The 17,951-nt window shown below is 45.8% G+C and overlaps 1 protein-coding gene across 1 annotated transcript in view; it reads right to left on the minus strand.

Annotated features, from left to right (window-relative positions):
* Positions 1-17,951, minus strand: part of unm_sa1614 (un-named sa1614) — a 56,745-nt gene that overhangs the window by 14,778 nt on the left and 24,016 nt on the right. Inside the window, exons 4-16 of the mRNA XM_066702158.1 lie at positions 15,444-15,518; positions 14,697-14,746; positions 13,554-13,683; positions 12,777-12,862; positions 10,401-10,476; positions 9,278-9,364; positions 6,719-6,819; positions 6,130-6,199; positions 5,243-5,330; positions 4,566-4,614; positions 3,737-3,900; positions 3,369-3,502; positions 3,022-3,113 (exon numbers count right to left, since the gene is read on the minus strand). Coding sequence (XP_066558255.1) covers positions 3,022-3,113; positions 3,369-3,502; positions 3,737-3,900; positions 4,566-4,614; positions 5,243-5,330; positions 6,130-6,199; positions 6,719-6,819; positions 9,278-9,364; positions 10,401-10,476; positions 12,777-12,862; positions 13,554-13,683; positions 14,697-14,746; positions 15,444-15,518 — 1,202 coding nt within the window. The remainder of the gene's footprint in view (positions 1-3,021; positions 3,114-3,368; positions 3,503-3,736; positions 3,901-4,565; positions 4,615-5,242; positions 5,331-6,129; positions 6,200-6,718; positions 6,820-9,277; positions 9,365-10,400; positions 10,477-12,776; positions 12,863-13,553; positions 13,684-14,696; positions 14,747-15,443; positions 15,519-17,951) is intronic.

A 17,951-nucleotide genomic window follows, 5' to 3' on the forward strand; every position in this document is an offset into this window, starting at 1 on the left:
TGTTTGCAGGAGTGCGGCATCCCGTTCCAAAAGGAATATAAAGATCTCCGGGACACTTGGACCCTAGGAGAATCTTTCTGGTCGGGGTCCAATGTGTCCCGAGCGGACGGGATTGCCGTACTCCTGAAAAACCCCTTCATAGAGGTTAAAACATTTAAGGTTATAGAGGCGGGCAGACTGGCCAGCCTCGATTTTAAATACAAGGGGGCTGTATTGAGGCTGGTCAATGTCTATGCCCCCACCAGCCAGAGAGAGAGAGTCCTCAGCTACGCCTGCTCCTGATCGGCACCTTACCAGTTATCATTTCAGGTGATTTCAACTGTGCTCTGAGGGATGTAGACCGGAGTAAGCCACGCAACGAATGATCCAGCAGGGACCTCGCTGCGTTCGTGGAGGACTTTGAACTCTGCGACGCAGGTCGGGACCTGGTCCCCTTGTTCACCTGGGTGAGTTCTTCTGGCTCCTCCTTCTCCAGGATAGATCTCGTCCTCCTCAGTAAGCCACTGGAGAGGACCGCCATGTCTTCGGAGGCGGTCTTCTTTTCAGACCACAGGCTCCTGACGACAGAGGTGCTCATCCCGAGCACACGGGAGTCGGGGCCTGGGGTCTGGAAGCTCAACACCTCCCTGCTCGATGACCCTCGTGTTATTAAGACCTTTAGCAGACGCCTCGAGGAGTGGAGGACCCTGAAGGACCTTTTTGATTCTCCCATAGAGTGGTGGGAGATGGTGAAGAAAAGGACCAAGGGCTACTTCATTCAGCTGGGGAAACGGAAAGCTCGTGAGAGGCGGGCGAGATATTCCCATCTAAACGCCCGCCTCCAGCGCCTGAGTCTTTTACAGCTCAGAGGCTTCGACCTAGCTGAGGAGGTGGCTCGGGTCAAACTGAGTCTCTCCGCCCTCTATCGGGAGGAGCAAGAGAAGATCAAGGTCCTTTCCAGGGTCCGCATCATGGAGGACGATGAGAAATGCAGCCGCTTCTTCTTCAAGAAAACGAGGGAGAGGCGGCCTGCAATGTCCTCCATGATCGACTCCTCGGGGCAAGAGGTGGAGGGCAGAGAGGCTGTTGAGACAGTGGTGCGGGATTTCTACAGGGAGTTGTATGATCAGAAGGTGGTGGATCAAAATCTGATCCATCACTTTCTGTCCCTGTTGGAGTCCCGCAATGAGGGGGACGAGGAGGAGGAGGAGGATCCAGAGATCACCACCACTAAACTCTCCCAGGTAATAAAGAGTCTTAACTCTGGAAGGACACCGGGTCCCGACGGGATCCCTGCTGAGTTCTATAAGATCTTTTGGGTGCTTAAAGAAGATCTGGCCCAGGTCTTGGGGTCGATGTACAGAGAGGGCAGATTGGCCCCTTCTATGAAGAAGAGTATCCTCTCCCTTCTTCACAAGCCGCACTCGTGGGATCCCCCGCCGTTCTACAGGGCGCTCCGAGCCTTTGCGCTCGAAGTAGGCCTCCATAAAGTTGTGCTGGCCTCCTGGGATTATAAGACCATCTGTAGCCAGATGAGATCTACCCAGGAGACCAGCCGGATAGAAGATTTCCCTCCTGAAACCTGCCGGTTTATCTGGGCTAACGCTACGCACGTTTGCCTCACGAATACGCAGAAAGATGTCTCCTGGATGGCTGTGAGTCGGTGTCTCCCCACCTGAGTGTTCATGCACAGAAGGGGCATAGCTCCTTATGACACCTGCCCCTATAAGGGTTGCCTGGGGAAGGAGACGGAGGCTCACATCTTTAGAGATGGCCCCTCCGCCTACAGGGTCTGGCTCCTGTTTTCTCCGTTCCTCCACAGGTTTGCCGTTCCTGCGCGGGCGACCGCCCAGCAGATCCTGTACGGTCCTGCCAGGGGATTAACATCTTCCACCCTGAGGTGCTGGTGGCGTGTCGTCTGCGCAGTGAAGCAGGCCCTGTGCGAGGGACGGAATATCTGTCTATTTAATAAGCAGGAGCTGGACCCGATTGTCATCGCACGGAGGGGCATGGTGCTAGTGAGAGACTACGTCAATCTGGAGGTCCATCAGAGGGGCAAGGAGGAAGCCTATAAGAACTGGCATATACAAGATCTGGGGGAGCTCAGGATCCCATGATGGGACCCACCTCCGGGGACGGTCAGTTCCCCCTGCTGGAGCCCGAGTCCAAGATCTTTTAACCATTTTATGAATGGTTTTTAAAATGACTTTTAAAAATGAATCTTAATTGTTTTTTAAAATTTAGTTGTTTTTAAATCACTAATTGTTTAGGGTTTTTTTTGGTTTAGTTTTGTTCTATTTTTTTTGTCAAATACATTGTCCGTTTTGGATTTAATTTTAAATGCATTGGACCTTTTTTGTTTGTTTTTTTATTTTGTCCAGTGCATTTTCAGTTATTTTCAATGTATTTTACTTTTATGTTGGTAGCAGCTTTTGCTTTAATCACGTTTGTTTTGTTGTTTTGTGCACTTGTTTATTTGAAGTTAAGTATTTTGTTTTTCGTTAAATCACAAAGATTTTAAAAATTTTAATTGATCTTAAGAATTGTATTTTAAAAAAGTTTTTAATCATAAGTATTAAAAATTTGAATTGTTTTTATTGGTTATATGTAAAATACTCCAAACAATAAAACAGTATTTTTAGACTAGACTGTTACTATGTAGTTCTGAAACACCAATTCCCTTCGGAGAAAAAAAAAAATATAATAAATTAAAATAAATAAATCAGAGTTACGTGCTGTGTGGCTGTGTGTCTGTCAGGGGGACATGTCAGAGTTCTGTGCAGATGAACAGTACTGAAGGGGCCCGTCGCTGGGCCGGCCTGCTGGATCCTTACTGGGCCGTCCACAAACACAGGGGGGCATCACAATGGGACAGAACGCTGGTCTGGAACAGTGGAGCTAATGGATTAGCATGGGTGGCAGCACTGGGGTCTAAAGGTTCCCTGTGTCAGAGCAGTGGACACAGCGTCTCAGAGCTGCACATGTGCGCAGCCCTGTCCGTGTGTAATGACCGGAGCGCTGACGGTACAGTTCATAACTCACATGTCACTCTCTGCCGTGGGCTTCTGGGAGGGACTGAGGAGGTTGGCTTCCACGATTTCATTAAAGCCAGAATTCCCAACGTTCTTGGCCAGCTGTGGGGGAGAGTAAAATAATAACAACAATAATTCAGAATTAAAAATTAAAATCAATACATCCTGGATGAAGAAAATTGAAGCTGCCCTTCTCATGCTGCCCCCCCCCCTTAACAACATTGACAGTAGCAGTTGACTGGACACAATAAGGCCTAGCAGTCAATCTGGCAACTACAGTTTTGAAACACTGTATACATCAAGTGGTGCTGAGTAAAGAAAGCTACAATTGAATACAAAGCCACAGTCTAATCTCACCAGGAGCTCAGAGGTGCCCAGCTTGTCCAGGGAGAGGGACTGTATCCGAGAGTGGTGCACCCCCATCTCCCGGTGGATCCCGGAGCATTCGATGCATGTCAGGATTCCCAGATTGGTGGAGAGCCAGGTGGGGTCTGTCAGAGGGAAAGCAGAGACAGCAGGTCAATGGGGGGCAACACTGACTGGGAAGAAGGAACTGAACTGTGTCAGCCGTATTGCAGTGTAGTGCAGTGTAGTGTAATGCAGCTTACTATAGTTAGAGGGCAGTGTGGATTGAGTTTTGCCCTGTCAGTGGGTGGAACCTGAAGTCAGGCTGCACATAGTGCAGGTGGGCAGGTGCACATGGGCAGCCCCGGAGCAGCTCTTACCTGGCGCCCCACAGTCACAGCAGGTGCTGTTCCCGGGCATGCGGCGCACGTCCTCGATAATGGCCTTGGTCAGGTCCTCCACGCTGCTCTCCCCGCTGGGCTTGGTCTCGTCCAGGGCCACGTTCAGAGCCTCCTGCTTGCTGTTGGTCAGCACCGAGATCCACCTGCAGGGAGAAACAGCAGGGCTTCAGGACAGCCATGTGCAGTGTCTCTGTCTCGCCCTGTCTCCCTCTCTCTCTGTCCCCCTCTCTGCCCCTCAGTCTCTGGGTCCCTGTCACTCTCCGTCCCTCCCTGCCCTCCCCAGGCTCTGAATGGCTGATCGGAAATGACAGAGAACATGAATCGCACGAAAACTAAACATGCCCGGTGCCTGCAGAGGACACTGTGTGAACGGTTGCGTTTGCGGCTCGGCATCAACACTGTGCCACCACTGCCGAGCAGTTAGAGCCGGGGAGAACATGTGTGGAGGGCAGACAGCACCCTTGCAGGGATCACACAGCTCAGTCCCACTGCAGGACCAGCTCCTAAACCACTCAATCAGCTGATAATTAGTGCTGGAGTTTCTGGAACTGCAGGGGACTGGATTGGATGCTGTCTGATTGAGGACTGAGGCCGATCTGGGGCAACCCTGAGAACTGGGTTACAGCAATCTGTGCACCGCTAGTCCCTCTGTATTAGTCCTTCCCTGTTTACTTTTTAAGCAGAACAAGAGTCACTCAAGTATGTAACTAACATTCATGACTGCCTGGATTGATTCTCGGGAGAGGAAAATCAGTAAAGCAAAGCAAACAACAACAACAACAATAGTAATAATAATAATAATACTTACGCAACACATTCGGGTTCATCATCGGCTAGAAAGTGATACGTGCGGTTATCTAAACAAAACACAGATTGAAAATAAGATTAGTCTGTGAAATTAAAATTCTGCTGCTGAGAAACAGCCTAGCGAGTTGTTTCCAGGTTGTTACTGGCTCAATGTCTTACAACAAAGAGTTCAAGTCTTCAATCCTACATTTATAAATTTTGTTTGACATTATTTTCTGTTGCGCTGTTTGACTGTGGAGGTTTAGTGAGGGTTGAGTGAACTCATAACTCTGGCTCTAATGGACATCTCTCAGTGCACATATGAACAGTTCACCCCCCATGAGAGGAAGCGACACAATCCGCAGGATGGACACAGGCTCGCTGACCCAGAGGAGCCAGAGAGGATCAGCGCGGTCAATATAAAGCCCGACCCCAGAGCCCAGGGTCACGCCATTTCGTAAAGTGGGCACTTGATTGTGACAGCTTGTCATTGCAGGTCACGCAACGAGGGCCAGGAAGGATTGATTTATCGACGATAGATGAAGCAGAGAAATGTGTAATCGAACAGCTCAGTTTGTCTGTTTGTCTGTCTCAGAGTCTGTGGAGCTCCAGGAGTGGGTCCCCCTGTCCTGAGGCTACAGAGGGGGGCAGAGTGAGTGACATCAGTGGTGGGGAAGTGACACAGCGAGGGCGACTTACGGGAGATGAGGTCGAAGCATTTCTTGTCCTCCTGACTGGGCTTCACCTGGCAGGTGAGCAGGTTGAGTTTTGCCGGGAGCCTGTTAGGCTGGAAAAGGGACACAGTTACATACATGCATCTCAAAAAAAAAGTTTGGATTCTTCCCAAAGTGCAGCAGAGGGAACAAAAAAAAAAAGTTGTGCTAATCTTTCCAAAATGCTTTCATCATTCAACCATTAGGACCGTATTAATCAGAGTGTGACGAGGCAGGGATTAGTGCAGGCAGGGATGTCTGGGTAATAGATGCACACTAAAAGTCACTTAAAGAGGGGGGGGGTGGGAGCTGGGTTCATTCTATACCTGTAGCTCTGATTCACATTTAAGTGGGATCACAAACTGGAGGTGTTCAGGAATGCCTTTAAAATCTGAAACAGCTGGACTCCTGGCTGAGCAATGGCTGATCAATTACACAGAATCCAGCTTTTGGAAAAGTACATCACGTAATTCATCACTGCGCAGTGTGTAGGTTGGTGTTCTGAAGCTAATGGATGCATTTTTTTAATGTAACCATCGGGCACTCCTTCCAGTGACTCACGCCTCCCAGCTCCATGAAAGACACTATTCATTTGACCAGGCTTCTCCGGGACACTTAGCATGTTGTGACCCTGACTAAGACAACTCTTTGACTGGCACTGGGAGTTTCTGCCCCTCTATGCATGCCCTCAGCCCCTAAATCTGCAGCCTTTTGCAGAACCTCTCTGTTCAGCAGCCCCTGCTCCCAGCGCTCCCGCTCAGAGGACCAGCACCGTTTTCCTCATGCAGGCATGCGTGCCCCTGCCCTGCCCTGTGCGTGTGGAATACAGGGGTGGGTTTTGGGAGTATAAGAGCGTTCCAGAACAACACTCACTGTTCCATGAGCGATCGTCAAGTAGCAGTTCTGGACGGCACACTTCCTCTTCTGCCAAACCTTCCGCAGCCTAGGGGATGGGGGACAGGAACAAAATACAAAAAAATCAACACACCCCTGGGAGAAAAATCTATGTAAAAAATTTGGAATTGCCGCTGATCTGGCTTCCCACCAGTTCCTGGGGTTCAGCTAAAAACAGTTTTCTGACAGCTAAATCTTATTGATTGTACAGCATTCATACACATAGAACAATGGTACAATGAAAGGAGGGAGCTATAATGTAATTCTCTGACTTTACCAACAGAGTTCACACTTCTTATTTCAATCCAACCTCAACCAAAGCTCCAACCCTAATGTTTAGCTTCAACCATAGCATTGTCAAGTCAAGTCAATTGCAAATTCTGTCAAAAAGATCAAAAATAGCAAGAACTGTAACTGGAGCTGGAACAGTCAGGATCAGTGAAATAAAAAACACACAAAGTGGGGGGAGAGAGAGAAAAAGAGAGGAAGAGGAAAAGAAAAAGGGAAGACAGAAGGAGGAAAGAACGATACACGAACGAGTGACGCAGGAGGCGACTGTCAGAAATACCCATCGCTCTTCTTGTAGAGGTAACCCGATTTCTCTGTGCCGTACTGCTTGTTCCCCTGCAGCTGGTGCATGCTGTACACTGTCTGTCTGCTCAGGGAGTCCTGCAAGGAGAGAGGTCAGCGTCACAGCCCTGTTTCTCTGGATACAGCACTGCATTACTGCTTTACTGCACTACTGCTTCACTGCATTACTGTTTCACTGCTTCACTGCTATACTGCATTACTGCTTTACTGCTTCACCGCATTACTGTTTCACTGTATTAGTTCTTACTGCATTACTGCTTCACTGCGTTAACTGTTATTCAGGTATTCCTGTCGCTTGGTTATGTGTGAAGCACTTTGATAATGCCCAGCATGAAAAGGCGCTATATACACCTAGAATTGCACTGCATCGTAGGTCTGCACTAAATCCATATTTGTTTTTCTTTTTAAATTCAGATTTAGCTTATTAGGAGCAGACTGATTGAAGGGGGTTGATCTGTTGATTTCCCTGTGTGTTAAATGTCAGGGCAGCCCAATTATGCTGTCAAGTGACAATTAGTATTGAAATTAAAAACAAATTTCGCATTCTGATTAGGACCAAACAATACATTAAACATGAAGTCATGAGTACAGCGGGAGAGGAGTGTTCTTTTGCAGTCCCCCCCTCCTCCTCTCTCCCTTCCTCCCGAAATCACAATTTAGAACAATCTGTCCAATCTCAGCACACCGCTGTGTCACAGCCTGAAACAACCTGACAGATTGCCTCTACCCTGAGCCCCACCGGTTGATCCCAATGTTCAGCTTCACGCCTCATCCACACCATGCTTAGCAAAATCAGTTGCCAGTGTCCCGCTACCACACTGGCAGATGTGCGTCCTGGAGACACAGCCCCACAGCCCCAGGACTGATGGTGAACATCCTGACTCTGAACATAACTCAAACCGGGAAGAAAATTAAATGTATATATGGAAAGAGGGAGCAAGAGAAAGAGAGTAAGAAATAGAAGAGATGCAACATGTGTGATGCATCACAGAGATCCTGGCACCTAGCTACGATATCAGCATATATGAAGCATGATGTTCCCCTGCGTTGCCTTGCCTGCTCAGTACTCGTACTCAAATACACAACACTGAACAAGATCTCGAGGGGTTAAAAAAGTAAGACTGTCTATAAATCAAAAGGAGAGAAGGACCATGCGCTGCTGACACGACTATGGACTTGCATGGACACAGGCAGATAAGCAGTCAGGCTGGGCTGATGGATTCACAACACAGCATGTCATGTCATGCGATGTGATAGACCTGGCACAGCTTCCTGCCCCACGCCACTGACAGACACCTCACCGGTTCTGCTCCTGACTGACCAGACCTGTAATTACTCCAGCACATGCCTGTCAAACACTGACTTTGAATTACTTTTCTAATACAATGCCTGCCTTTAAGGGAGACTGCTGGTGGTGCCCAGATAAAACCAAAACAAATCAGCAGCAAACTAACAATAATGAAGAACTCAGGACAGGCTGTCTCCTGCGCTGGTGGGAAGGGATCAATAAATAACAGGAAGCCATTTCTGCTGCCAGACGCAGGTGACGGCGATTTAATCTAAAGGTCCGTTACACTTGGAAGCTCAGCTGAATGAGAGATTTGTGCCGCGGAAAACAGAGATGCATTAAACAGGAAGCAGGAGATATTCAAACAAGGGCACTATTCCAGACACACACACATGCTCAACACACACACACGTGCAACACTACAGGAACTCTGAAGCGGACAGGACTCTTTTGCAAGTAAAAGAGTGTTGCTGCAGAGCACTCTCTTAGACAGCTGTGCCAGGATTGGAGGAAAGCGCCTCCTCTATTTGTCTCAGATTTTACTCCAAGGTTAGGCGACGCCAACTGGCATTCCCCCCGCTCTTTTAGGAATACAATTTCTATATTGCTCGGCGGGAGGGGGGTATTATTATGATTATTTGTCTGATGATTATGAATATTGTTTTGGATAACCAATTAAGAACATAAGACATTAAAAACCAGTTCAGATACATATGCTCAAGGCTGCATGTGGTCTGATAAGGGCTCAGAAATGAAAGCCAGCGATGATTTCACACACTGGGTGCAGCTTTCCACTGCGAAAGGCCAGCTGGGAGTGTGCATGCAGGCAGCATAGTCAGTGACACTCGCTTTGCAACAATCAGACACTTAAAATTCAACTCACTCTCCTCGTCTGTGTGCACAGCAGGCAGCAAAGTAGAAATGTGAGGTCAAACAGCATGTTAGGCAATAATAACTTTTATTTTTATTACACGCAGCTCAATGGAATTATTCAAACACGTTCTGAATACAGTATGATTTTAAGCAGCTTAAGTTCACTATGGGTTAGTGACACAAAATGTATATTTATAAACGCATCTTTATATATTATATTGATCAGACAACAGACCTGAAGCTGACTGTAAAGACATGCACTTGGGTCTGAATCTTAATGCCAATCTTAAACGTGTCCTATGCCATTTCAGAGAGCTGTTGTCTAAATGTGGGCTTTTCCTTCCACACAGACCAGATATCTGGTAGGAATCTCACCTCCTTCTGCTCGGGTTGCAGTGCCGACCTCAGCTGCTCCCTCAGGGTGCACAACTGCCTCTTCTCCTCGTCCTGCCTGTGTTTAATCTGGAGGCACACAGAAGACGCGCTGGGATTAACCAGGCAGGGGTGGGGGGAGTGCTTGGCGACACAGGCAAATATGCACAGTATTTCTCCTGCCATCCTACACATTCCTGCACGGCACGCCCTGAGTTTGCCTTTTTTGTTTTTCTTGTCTTCTTTTACCCCCCCCGTTAGGCTGAAGAGCAATACAGGGCCTGAGACTGTAGTGTGGAAAGGGGATGGTCTTGTGGGTCAGGAATAATGTGGCTGTGAGATGACACTGAGCAAAGCTTGTATGGAGCGGTCTGGGATCAATGGAGTATCAATTTCTCTTGCTGAATTCTGCAGCTTTTCTGTTGGTTTGTTTTTTGCATAAATCACGGGCCAATTGATGGTAGCAAATCTCAGACATTTCTCATCCAGCTTCATCCCTCAGACTGCCAGCATGCAGCTGGAATAGCCTTGCACTCTGCTTTTCCCTGATAATTTGTGTTTTGTACATTAAAGCCCGGTGGCATTTGGAATGTCGGAGCCCAGATAACGGAAGATAAGAGACTCTCGTTTTCTTCTTCCATGAGGAAAAAAACAGCATGAAATGTCAATGCCACACGTGTGGGGGGGTGATGCAAATCAATGGAATATACAAAGTTTTTACTTTCTTTTTAACACCCTGGACAAATCAATACACTTCTGAAGAGCACCGTATCCACCCTGGCTGTCGCTGTGGCAGTTGAACGGATGTGTCTTGGATTTTTAAAAGCAGGAGACAGAACAGGCTGCTCGGGGGGGATAATGCCGTTTGATATGATGAATTACATCATCTGAGTTTACAGGGAGGGGCTTGATGTCACACCTGGCTCTGGGCCTGTCGACCCCCCCAGACACTCCCACAGCAGCCCTCACCTCCACACAACCTCTGGGCCAGTCCATTGTTTAGAATGTATTATTATTATTATTATTATTATTATTATTATTATTATTATTATATGCATGCTGTTTGGTCAGATGTGATGTCTGAGTGCGCTGCAAGTTTAGCGATGGAGGTGGGGAGTTCACTCACAGTCGTCAGCTCAGCAATCAGGGCCTCTATATACTGCTTCAGCTTCTCTGTGGCTGCAAGACACTCCTGAAAGAAACTGGGCAGGGTGGGAAACAGATTTCATTATTAGGCGGAAGTATCTCAATCACAAGGCACACTGAGCGGACACAGTACTGCCTTGGCTGTAGGACTGGAGGACAATGACGGAGCAGCAGGAACACCAGCTATCCCCTCACTATGCCCGTGCCAGACCAGATGTTCCCTGTAGGGCCCTGCTTGGAATAGGGTGTGACTTTATTGTGAGCACTTCCAAACAGAACTGAGATATTTTACTAAGAAAAATATATTATTGTTATTATTATTATAGGAAGGAAAGATTCCAGTGTGTAACCAGGGAGCAGCAATGCAGCTGCAGCCCCTGTGAGAAAAGCAATTTGCCTGTCAGCTGCAGTGGGGAGAGGCTCTGGAGAGCTGGCCTGGCCGTCTTCCCTAGCCATCACATCACACACACGCTGCAGCTGACACCTGAAGACAAACTGAGACCAGCTCACAGCGGTGGAGGATGACCAGTCTGAGGGAAGGAAATCTATCGACAGTCAGTCAGAGCAGTGCGAGCTTAAAATGAAGAAAGATTTCTTCAAGAGTAAGAATTGGGAGGCAATGTTGAACCTGAAACAACATCATCCCAGGTGCCTTGTGTCACATATTAATATATTCATGTCCGGGGACCTTTTATGAAGCCGGTAAGCGGGTCAGCCTGCGGGGCTGGAGCGCTCCCCTGCCGCACGGCGAACTACTGATAGTTCCTAAACTGTTAGTGTGTTCACGGTGGTAACTCGGGGGCACCTTCAAGAATGCAATTACATGGCAATAAAATGACTATCAAACAATGATCTGAAAATTGCAGGGTATCATCTGGGCAAAGGCAGCACTGGGAATGATCTGAAGGCTTGCCACTGCAGATTATGGTAATTTTGCTCAGAACGAGTTTTCAAAATTCCAATGAAGGAGCCACTTTATTCATTCATTTATTTAGCAAATGCAAATCCCTGAAGCTGAGCTATCAGCCTCCTCGATGTACCAAGCTCAATGTTATTAATCACTGCTTGGTGGTGGACAGCGTTGTTTGTGTCTCTCCACAAACACACAAGAGGGACTCTTCGTAAGACCAGTGGGACAGCCTTCTACAGATGTCCATGTTTCTTACCCTTTGACCACAACCTTTAATCTGACCCGCTTCTGGATCCTTTTCTCTTTACCAAGCACTGACAGTAATGTTTTCTAGAGACACAAAGCAAAGCAGTTTCATAGCTAGAACACAAACTGAAACTTAGTCAAAAAATGGAAGTAGTAGTTGATGTACTGGAACACCTCAAAGACCAAACGAAACATCCCGGGAATGCCAGTGACGGATGCACTTCCCAAACATCATAACGGAACCGAAAAATACTGCTTATTATTACTACTACTACAACTACTAAAAATGATAATACCAAAACCCTGTACTGGAGTTGAACTCTCTTAAAATATTGAAGCTTGAATTGGAGCTGAATAAAAACCCTATCATAAGACACCACTTTTGGTCTCATGCCTAATACCATTACTGCTGTCATCTGTGTCTCAATCCAGGCATTTCCAAAGCAATAGTCTGCAGCATACAAAGAGTCCACAACATCCACCAGAAACCTGCTAATTTACAGCTGTGGTATTGACGGCCAGGGAAGGCGGAGGCTGGAGCTCCTTCCACTCCAATTAGGTGACCCCATGCTGACCTCTGGACAACATTAATAAGTGCCCGGTGTACCAAACAAAGAGGTCAAGAGAAGGTGTCAGGATTGTCATTACTTAATGAAAGAAAAACTGCGCTGCCCACTTGCGTCAGCACAGAAACAGCCGCCCACTTTGGTCCAAGAAGACTTATAAACCACCTTCTCAGGGAGTGGCCGTGTCATCACAACAGCACAACTTTAGGATGGAGGAGGGATGCAGAACAAGGAATGCTGGGAAATGTGGGTTTGTTGCCGGATACTTATGTCTGGGAAGACCGAAATCAGGTATGAGACTGAGTTTGTTCCTCCTCCTGAACTTCAGTTTAAAACTCCATATAAAGCAAAATCAAGCATACCCTACCTCTCCTGACACTACACATTCAGTACATATAAAACAGATGATAGCAGTTAATTAGAATTGTAATAGCTGGTGGTGCTGTTGGCAGGAACAATGGCAGCAGTTCTATATCAATAGTGTTGAAATGAACACATCACAAAACCCTGCAGAGGAGGTAACAACATAAATCAATACAGTAACAATCTTTGACAGCAAGTGATTTTTCTAATGTAGTCTAGCATGCTGAGAGAGAGAGAAAGGTTTTAGCACAATAGAAATGAAGGGTCTTACTTGCACTGGGAGAGATAGTGCTTTATGAGGTTCTGCAGCAGGTCGACTCCTTTCTTTGTCTTGATTTCATTCACTTTGATTAGGTACTGGGAGGAGGAAAAGCACAGAGAACAAGGGCTCAGAAGTGAGAAACAATGCTGCAGGGAGATAAGGGTCACACCACTTCCCCCTGGACAGAGTTTACTGCACCTTCTGCTGAAAGTTAATTGAAACCTCGAAATATCCTGCATACATATATATATAGAATCAAATATACCATATATATATATATATATATATATAAATATATATATATAGACATATACTCCTGTGAGATTGTATAACCCATTCCAACACTCTTTTTAATTATCCCTTACAAATGCAGGAAGAGATGGTGGCATATTAATTAGCACCGGGCCGCACATCTGACAAAAACAGCATCTGGATTTTTGCTAATTCAACTAAATGAGAAATCAAAAGATAAGAAGCTGCAGGAACAGCTGAAAGCACACTTTTTCCCTGCCTGCCTATGGTTAAACAGCACTGACTGAGCAACCGAAATGGGGAACCAGCACTGAGGTTTGCGGTGATCATAGCCAGTGTTCAAAAACATGTTGCTCGTGGAGACTCATACTCTGTCCCGTCTCTGTGTCCTTATAGTGTTCCTCCACAAAAGGATCCACTTGAGACTCTCAATGAAACATAAACCCGTTTCCCCTGTGTCACCTCAGTGGCCGGCCCTGCTCTCCACAGTGAACACGACAGCCTCTGTGGCAGCCTGGTCTCGGCCACGCTCACCTCACACATCTGCAGCTGAAACATGCGGCGCTCCTTCTCCAGCTCCTCGGCGATCTCACCGCCGCTCACCTCCGTGCGCACCATGCCGTACTGCTTGGCCAGCTCCCGCTTCTCCTTCTCGATCTTGGTGCTATGGAGACAAACACACACACAGCATCGCTCTCATGATCTCAACCCCAGGTTGGCTAGGCCACCGCTGGTCCATTCTTGGTCAGGGAAGAAGGTAAGGGAACAGTACAGACAGTGAAGGAGATGTTGCTCAGGTACTAGCCAATAAAACATGGCTCTGCTCTGTCCTGTCCTATACTTTTCTGCACTACTTGGCTGATAAACAAGTGATCGGTGTACTGGGATAAAACGAACCCAATAGACTACAAGGCAGGGGACCTCATTCACAGCAATACCCTGGACCAAATCTGGCAGAAATGAAAGTAAAGACACATTCATATTCCAGAAATGAGCAGCTTCTAAAGTATCACTTTACTGAGACCTCGTGGACTCCACCTGGTTATCGGTTCCTGTAAAAGCACAGTGGTGAAATGGAAACGAGATTTAGGGAAGTGACCACAGATGGTGTTCGCACTCGTTTCAGGTCACAGGCATTTTCTGGTCACTTTAAACCTCTGTAATTAAAAATCCACAGGAAGTAAAACCAAGCAGAGAGAGAGAAAACAAACAAACAAACAAAAAAAAACACAAATAATAAACCAAGTGTCCTTTACCTCAATAACTGAGCATCTCTCTTCTAAAACGCACTGTGGACTCTAGACATCGATAGTGGCTTTAGTTGCCATAACACTAACATCTCCTAACTGCAGAGACAGAGCTTGTTCTGTGTGGAAAGCCCACTGCACCATGAAATCCTCCACTGGCGTCAATAGTTCACGCTGTGCCCCTGTGCTTCTCCTTGCCTTTCCCTGCCGCCACAAGCACAGGCTCAAGCACGAGGCCTAAAAAGCTTTCCCTCCCGTTATCACGTCCCCCTCCCCTCTCTCTCTGCTGTGTTCTGGACTGGATGCATACGAAGTCAAACGAGCATTCGTGATATAACCTACATTTTTGTTTTTTGATGTCATGTCCCTGATGAATCATGAGCAGATACAGGCCTGTTGGCAACAGTACAACATGAGTTTGACTACTTACAATTTATTTTCATAATCCTTCCAGGCTCTGTCAAAGGGCTTTTTCAAATCCTGGAAAAAAGAGCAAGAAGATGTTTTTTTTTTTTTTTTTTATGAAGGTGTGGATTTACAGGACTAGCTTACTTTCGAAGCCTATACATTCTCCTCATAACTCGGATAGGAAGGATGGAGAGGAGCAGTTTGAACTGGTATAGTTCAGGCACTTCGGGATCTTACTTTGGTGCAGGGCGTGTTTTTTGGGCCACTGTGTTTTGCATTTCTGGTACAAAGTTTGTCTCAGTGAGTTGTCATGTTTGAAACCCTCAAGGCTATTGATTTAAACTAATATTCAGAAGAATCACAGATGCAATTAAAAGATACATCTGCAGCAGTATATAACTGGAGACCCAACAAGCGGATAGGTCACAGCAATTAATTATATTTTACATTGGCTGATGGTGTTGAAAAAAAAAGAAAAATTAAAGAATAAATAAATGTGTACATTAATCAAGAATTTTAATTACCACTATGGAAAAGCAAGTATTAATTATCAAGTGCAAGTTCATTCTGTGCTTCAAAGTAAATGATTAAATAGCAGTAGTCTGAAATTTTAAATTAAAAACACAAAATGCATACAAACATCAGGCATCATTTGCACGCCTGACGCATTTTGATAATTAAACTGAATTAACAAACAAAGGGGGTGGGCGTTTGAGGAAGAATAATGTGATCGGGCCTGGGCTGTTTCCAGTTTGACCTTCAACCTTACCCCTTTAACCTCCTTCAGGTCACCCTTGACCAGCGAGTCCAGGAAGAAGTTGATGTTGTGGTACATGCTCTGCAACTGAAAGAGAAGAAGCAGAATTGTCTGACACTTCTGACATCACAGTCCTCATCATTCTTTCTCTCCCCCATGAACCCTAAGCAGAGTGCCAGCAATGACAGAAACAGGGACAGGGACAGAGATGTTAGCTGGGATGTGAATTGGTAAGAACATAAGAACATAAGAAAGTTTACAAACGAGAGGAGGCCATGCGACCCATCGTGCTCGTTTGGTGTCCATTAATAACTATCCAGTCTATTTTTAAATGTTCCCAAATTTTCAGCTTCAGCCACATCGCTGGGGAGTTTGTTCAGATTGTGACGCCTCTCTGTGTGAAGAAGTGTCTCCTGTTTTCCGTTTTGAATGCCTTGTAGGCCAATTTCCATTTGTGTCCCTGGGTGCGTGTGTCCCTGCTGATCTGGAAAAGCTCCTCTGGTTTGATGTGGTCGATGCCTTTCATGATTTTGAAGACTTGGATCAAGTCCCCACGTAGTCTCCTCTGTTCCAGGGTGAAAAGGTTCAGTTCCTCAGTCTCTCAGTAGGACATTCCCTTCAGACCTGGAATAAGTCTGGTTGCTCTTCTCTGAACTGCCTCTAGAGCAGCGATATCTTTCTTGAAGTGTGGAGCCCAGAACTGTCCACAGTATCCAGATGAGCTCTAACTAGTGCATTGTACAGTCTGAACATCACTGCCCTTGTTCTCATTTCTACACTTTTGACAATATACCCTAGCATTGTGTTTGCCTTTTTTATTGCTTCCCCACATTGTTTGGATGGAGAAAGTGAGGAGTCCATATAGACTCCTAGGTCTTTCTCATGCGTTACTTCATCTAGTTCTATTACTCACATAGTGTAATTATAGTGGACATTTTTGTTACCTGCATGTACTACCTTGCACTTGTCCACATTGAATTTCATCTGCCAGGTGTCGGCCCACAACTGAATGTTATCCAAGTCTCTTTGAATAGCCTGTGCTGCCGAGATTGTATCTGCCGAGCCACCTATTTTAGTATCATCTGCAAATTTGACAAGTTTGCTAACTATCCCAGAGTCCAGATCATTAATATAGATTAGAAAAAGCAAAGGCCCTAGTACTGATCCCTGTGGATCTCCACTAACAACCTCACTCCAGTTAGAAGCGACTCCTCTAATCGACACCCTCTGTTTCCTATACATCAACCAGTTCATAATCCATCTACTTACATTACCCTGAATGCCTACAGCTTCCAATTTGAGGATCAGTCTTTGGTGTGGAACCTTATCAAAAGCTTTTTGAAAATCTAAGTATATCATATCATATGCTTTCACATGATCTACAGCTGCAGTTCAAAAAATTCTAATAAATTAGTAAGACATGATCTGCCTCATCTAAACCCATGTTGACTATCTCCAAGAATATGGTTTTCATTAAGTTGCTCCTCTACGTTCCGTCTAATCATTTTTTCCAACATTTTACAGGTGATGCAGGTGAGGCTGATTGGTCTGTAATTTCCTGGCTCAGTTTTGTCCTCTTTCTTGTGGATTGGTTTGACATTTGCCATCTTCCAGTCAGTGGGCACATCCCCTGTTCTAAGTGTCATTTGGAATATTTGACTTAGTGGGCTATAAATAATTTCCCTCATTTCTTTATGTACTGTTGGAAATATCCCATCTGGCCCAGGTGATTTGTTGGTTTTTAATTCTGCTAGTCCCTTTAGTACCTCCTCCTCATTTATCCTGATCTCTCTTAGGGATTGCCTGGACTGATTGTTAACCTGTGGCATGTTATCTGTCTTTTATTTTGTAAAAACCTCTGTGAAGTACTCATTTAGAACATTTGCCACATCTTGTTTGTTTTCCAAGACACTTCAATTTTTGCCCTTTATCTGTTTCACTTCCTCCCTTATTGTCCTCTTGCTTTGCATTAGTTTTAGCTCCAAGAGCTATGTTTCTTTCTATTTCCCTCTTTGCATTCCTGATCCCTTTCTTAAGATCTCTTTGCAGCTCAACATATTCTATGTATTTTGTTTTGTCTCCATCCCTTTTGTATGCGCAATGCAACATTTTCTTTCTCTTTATATTTTTTTGCATACCTCTATTAAACCATTTTGGCCACTGTTTTTTGGTCCTCACTTTGCTAAGTTTTGGTAGAAATTTCTCCTGAGCCTCAAGTAGTATATTCTTAAAATATAACCATCCATTTTCAACTGAATCTGTATCCAGTGTGCTCCAGTCTACCTCTTCTAAGTGCCGCCTCATACCTTCAAGTTTTGCTTTTCTGAAATTGTAGACCATTGTTTTAGACTTGGTCCTTGTTTTTTGAAAGAATGCCTCAAAGCTAACCATATTGTGATCACAGTTTGCCATTGGTTCTCTAACTAGTGTCCCTCTGACTCTGTCTTGGTCATTTGAAAATATCAAGTCAATGCATGCGCTCTCCCTGGTTGGTACTCCAGGTCGTCTCTATCCAAGTGT

The sequence above is a fragment of the Amia ocellicauda genome, chromosome 4 (genome assembly GCF_036373705.1).
Source record: "Amia ocellicauda isolate fAmiCal2 chromosome 4, fAmiCal2.hap1, whole genome shotgun sequence".
Classification (NCBI taxonomy): Eukaryota; Metazoa; Chordata; class Actinopteri; order Amiiformes; family Amiidae; genus Amia; species Amia ocellicauda.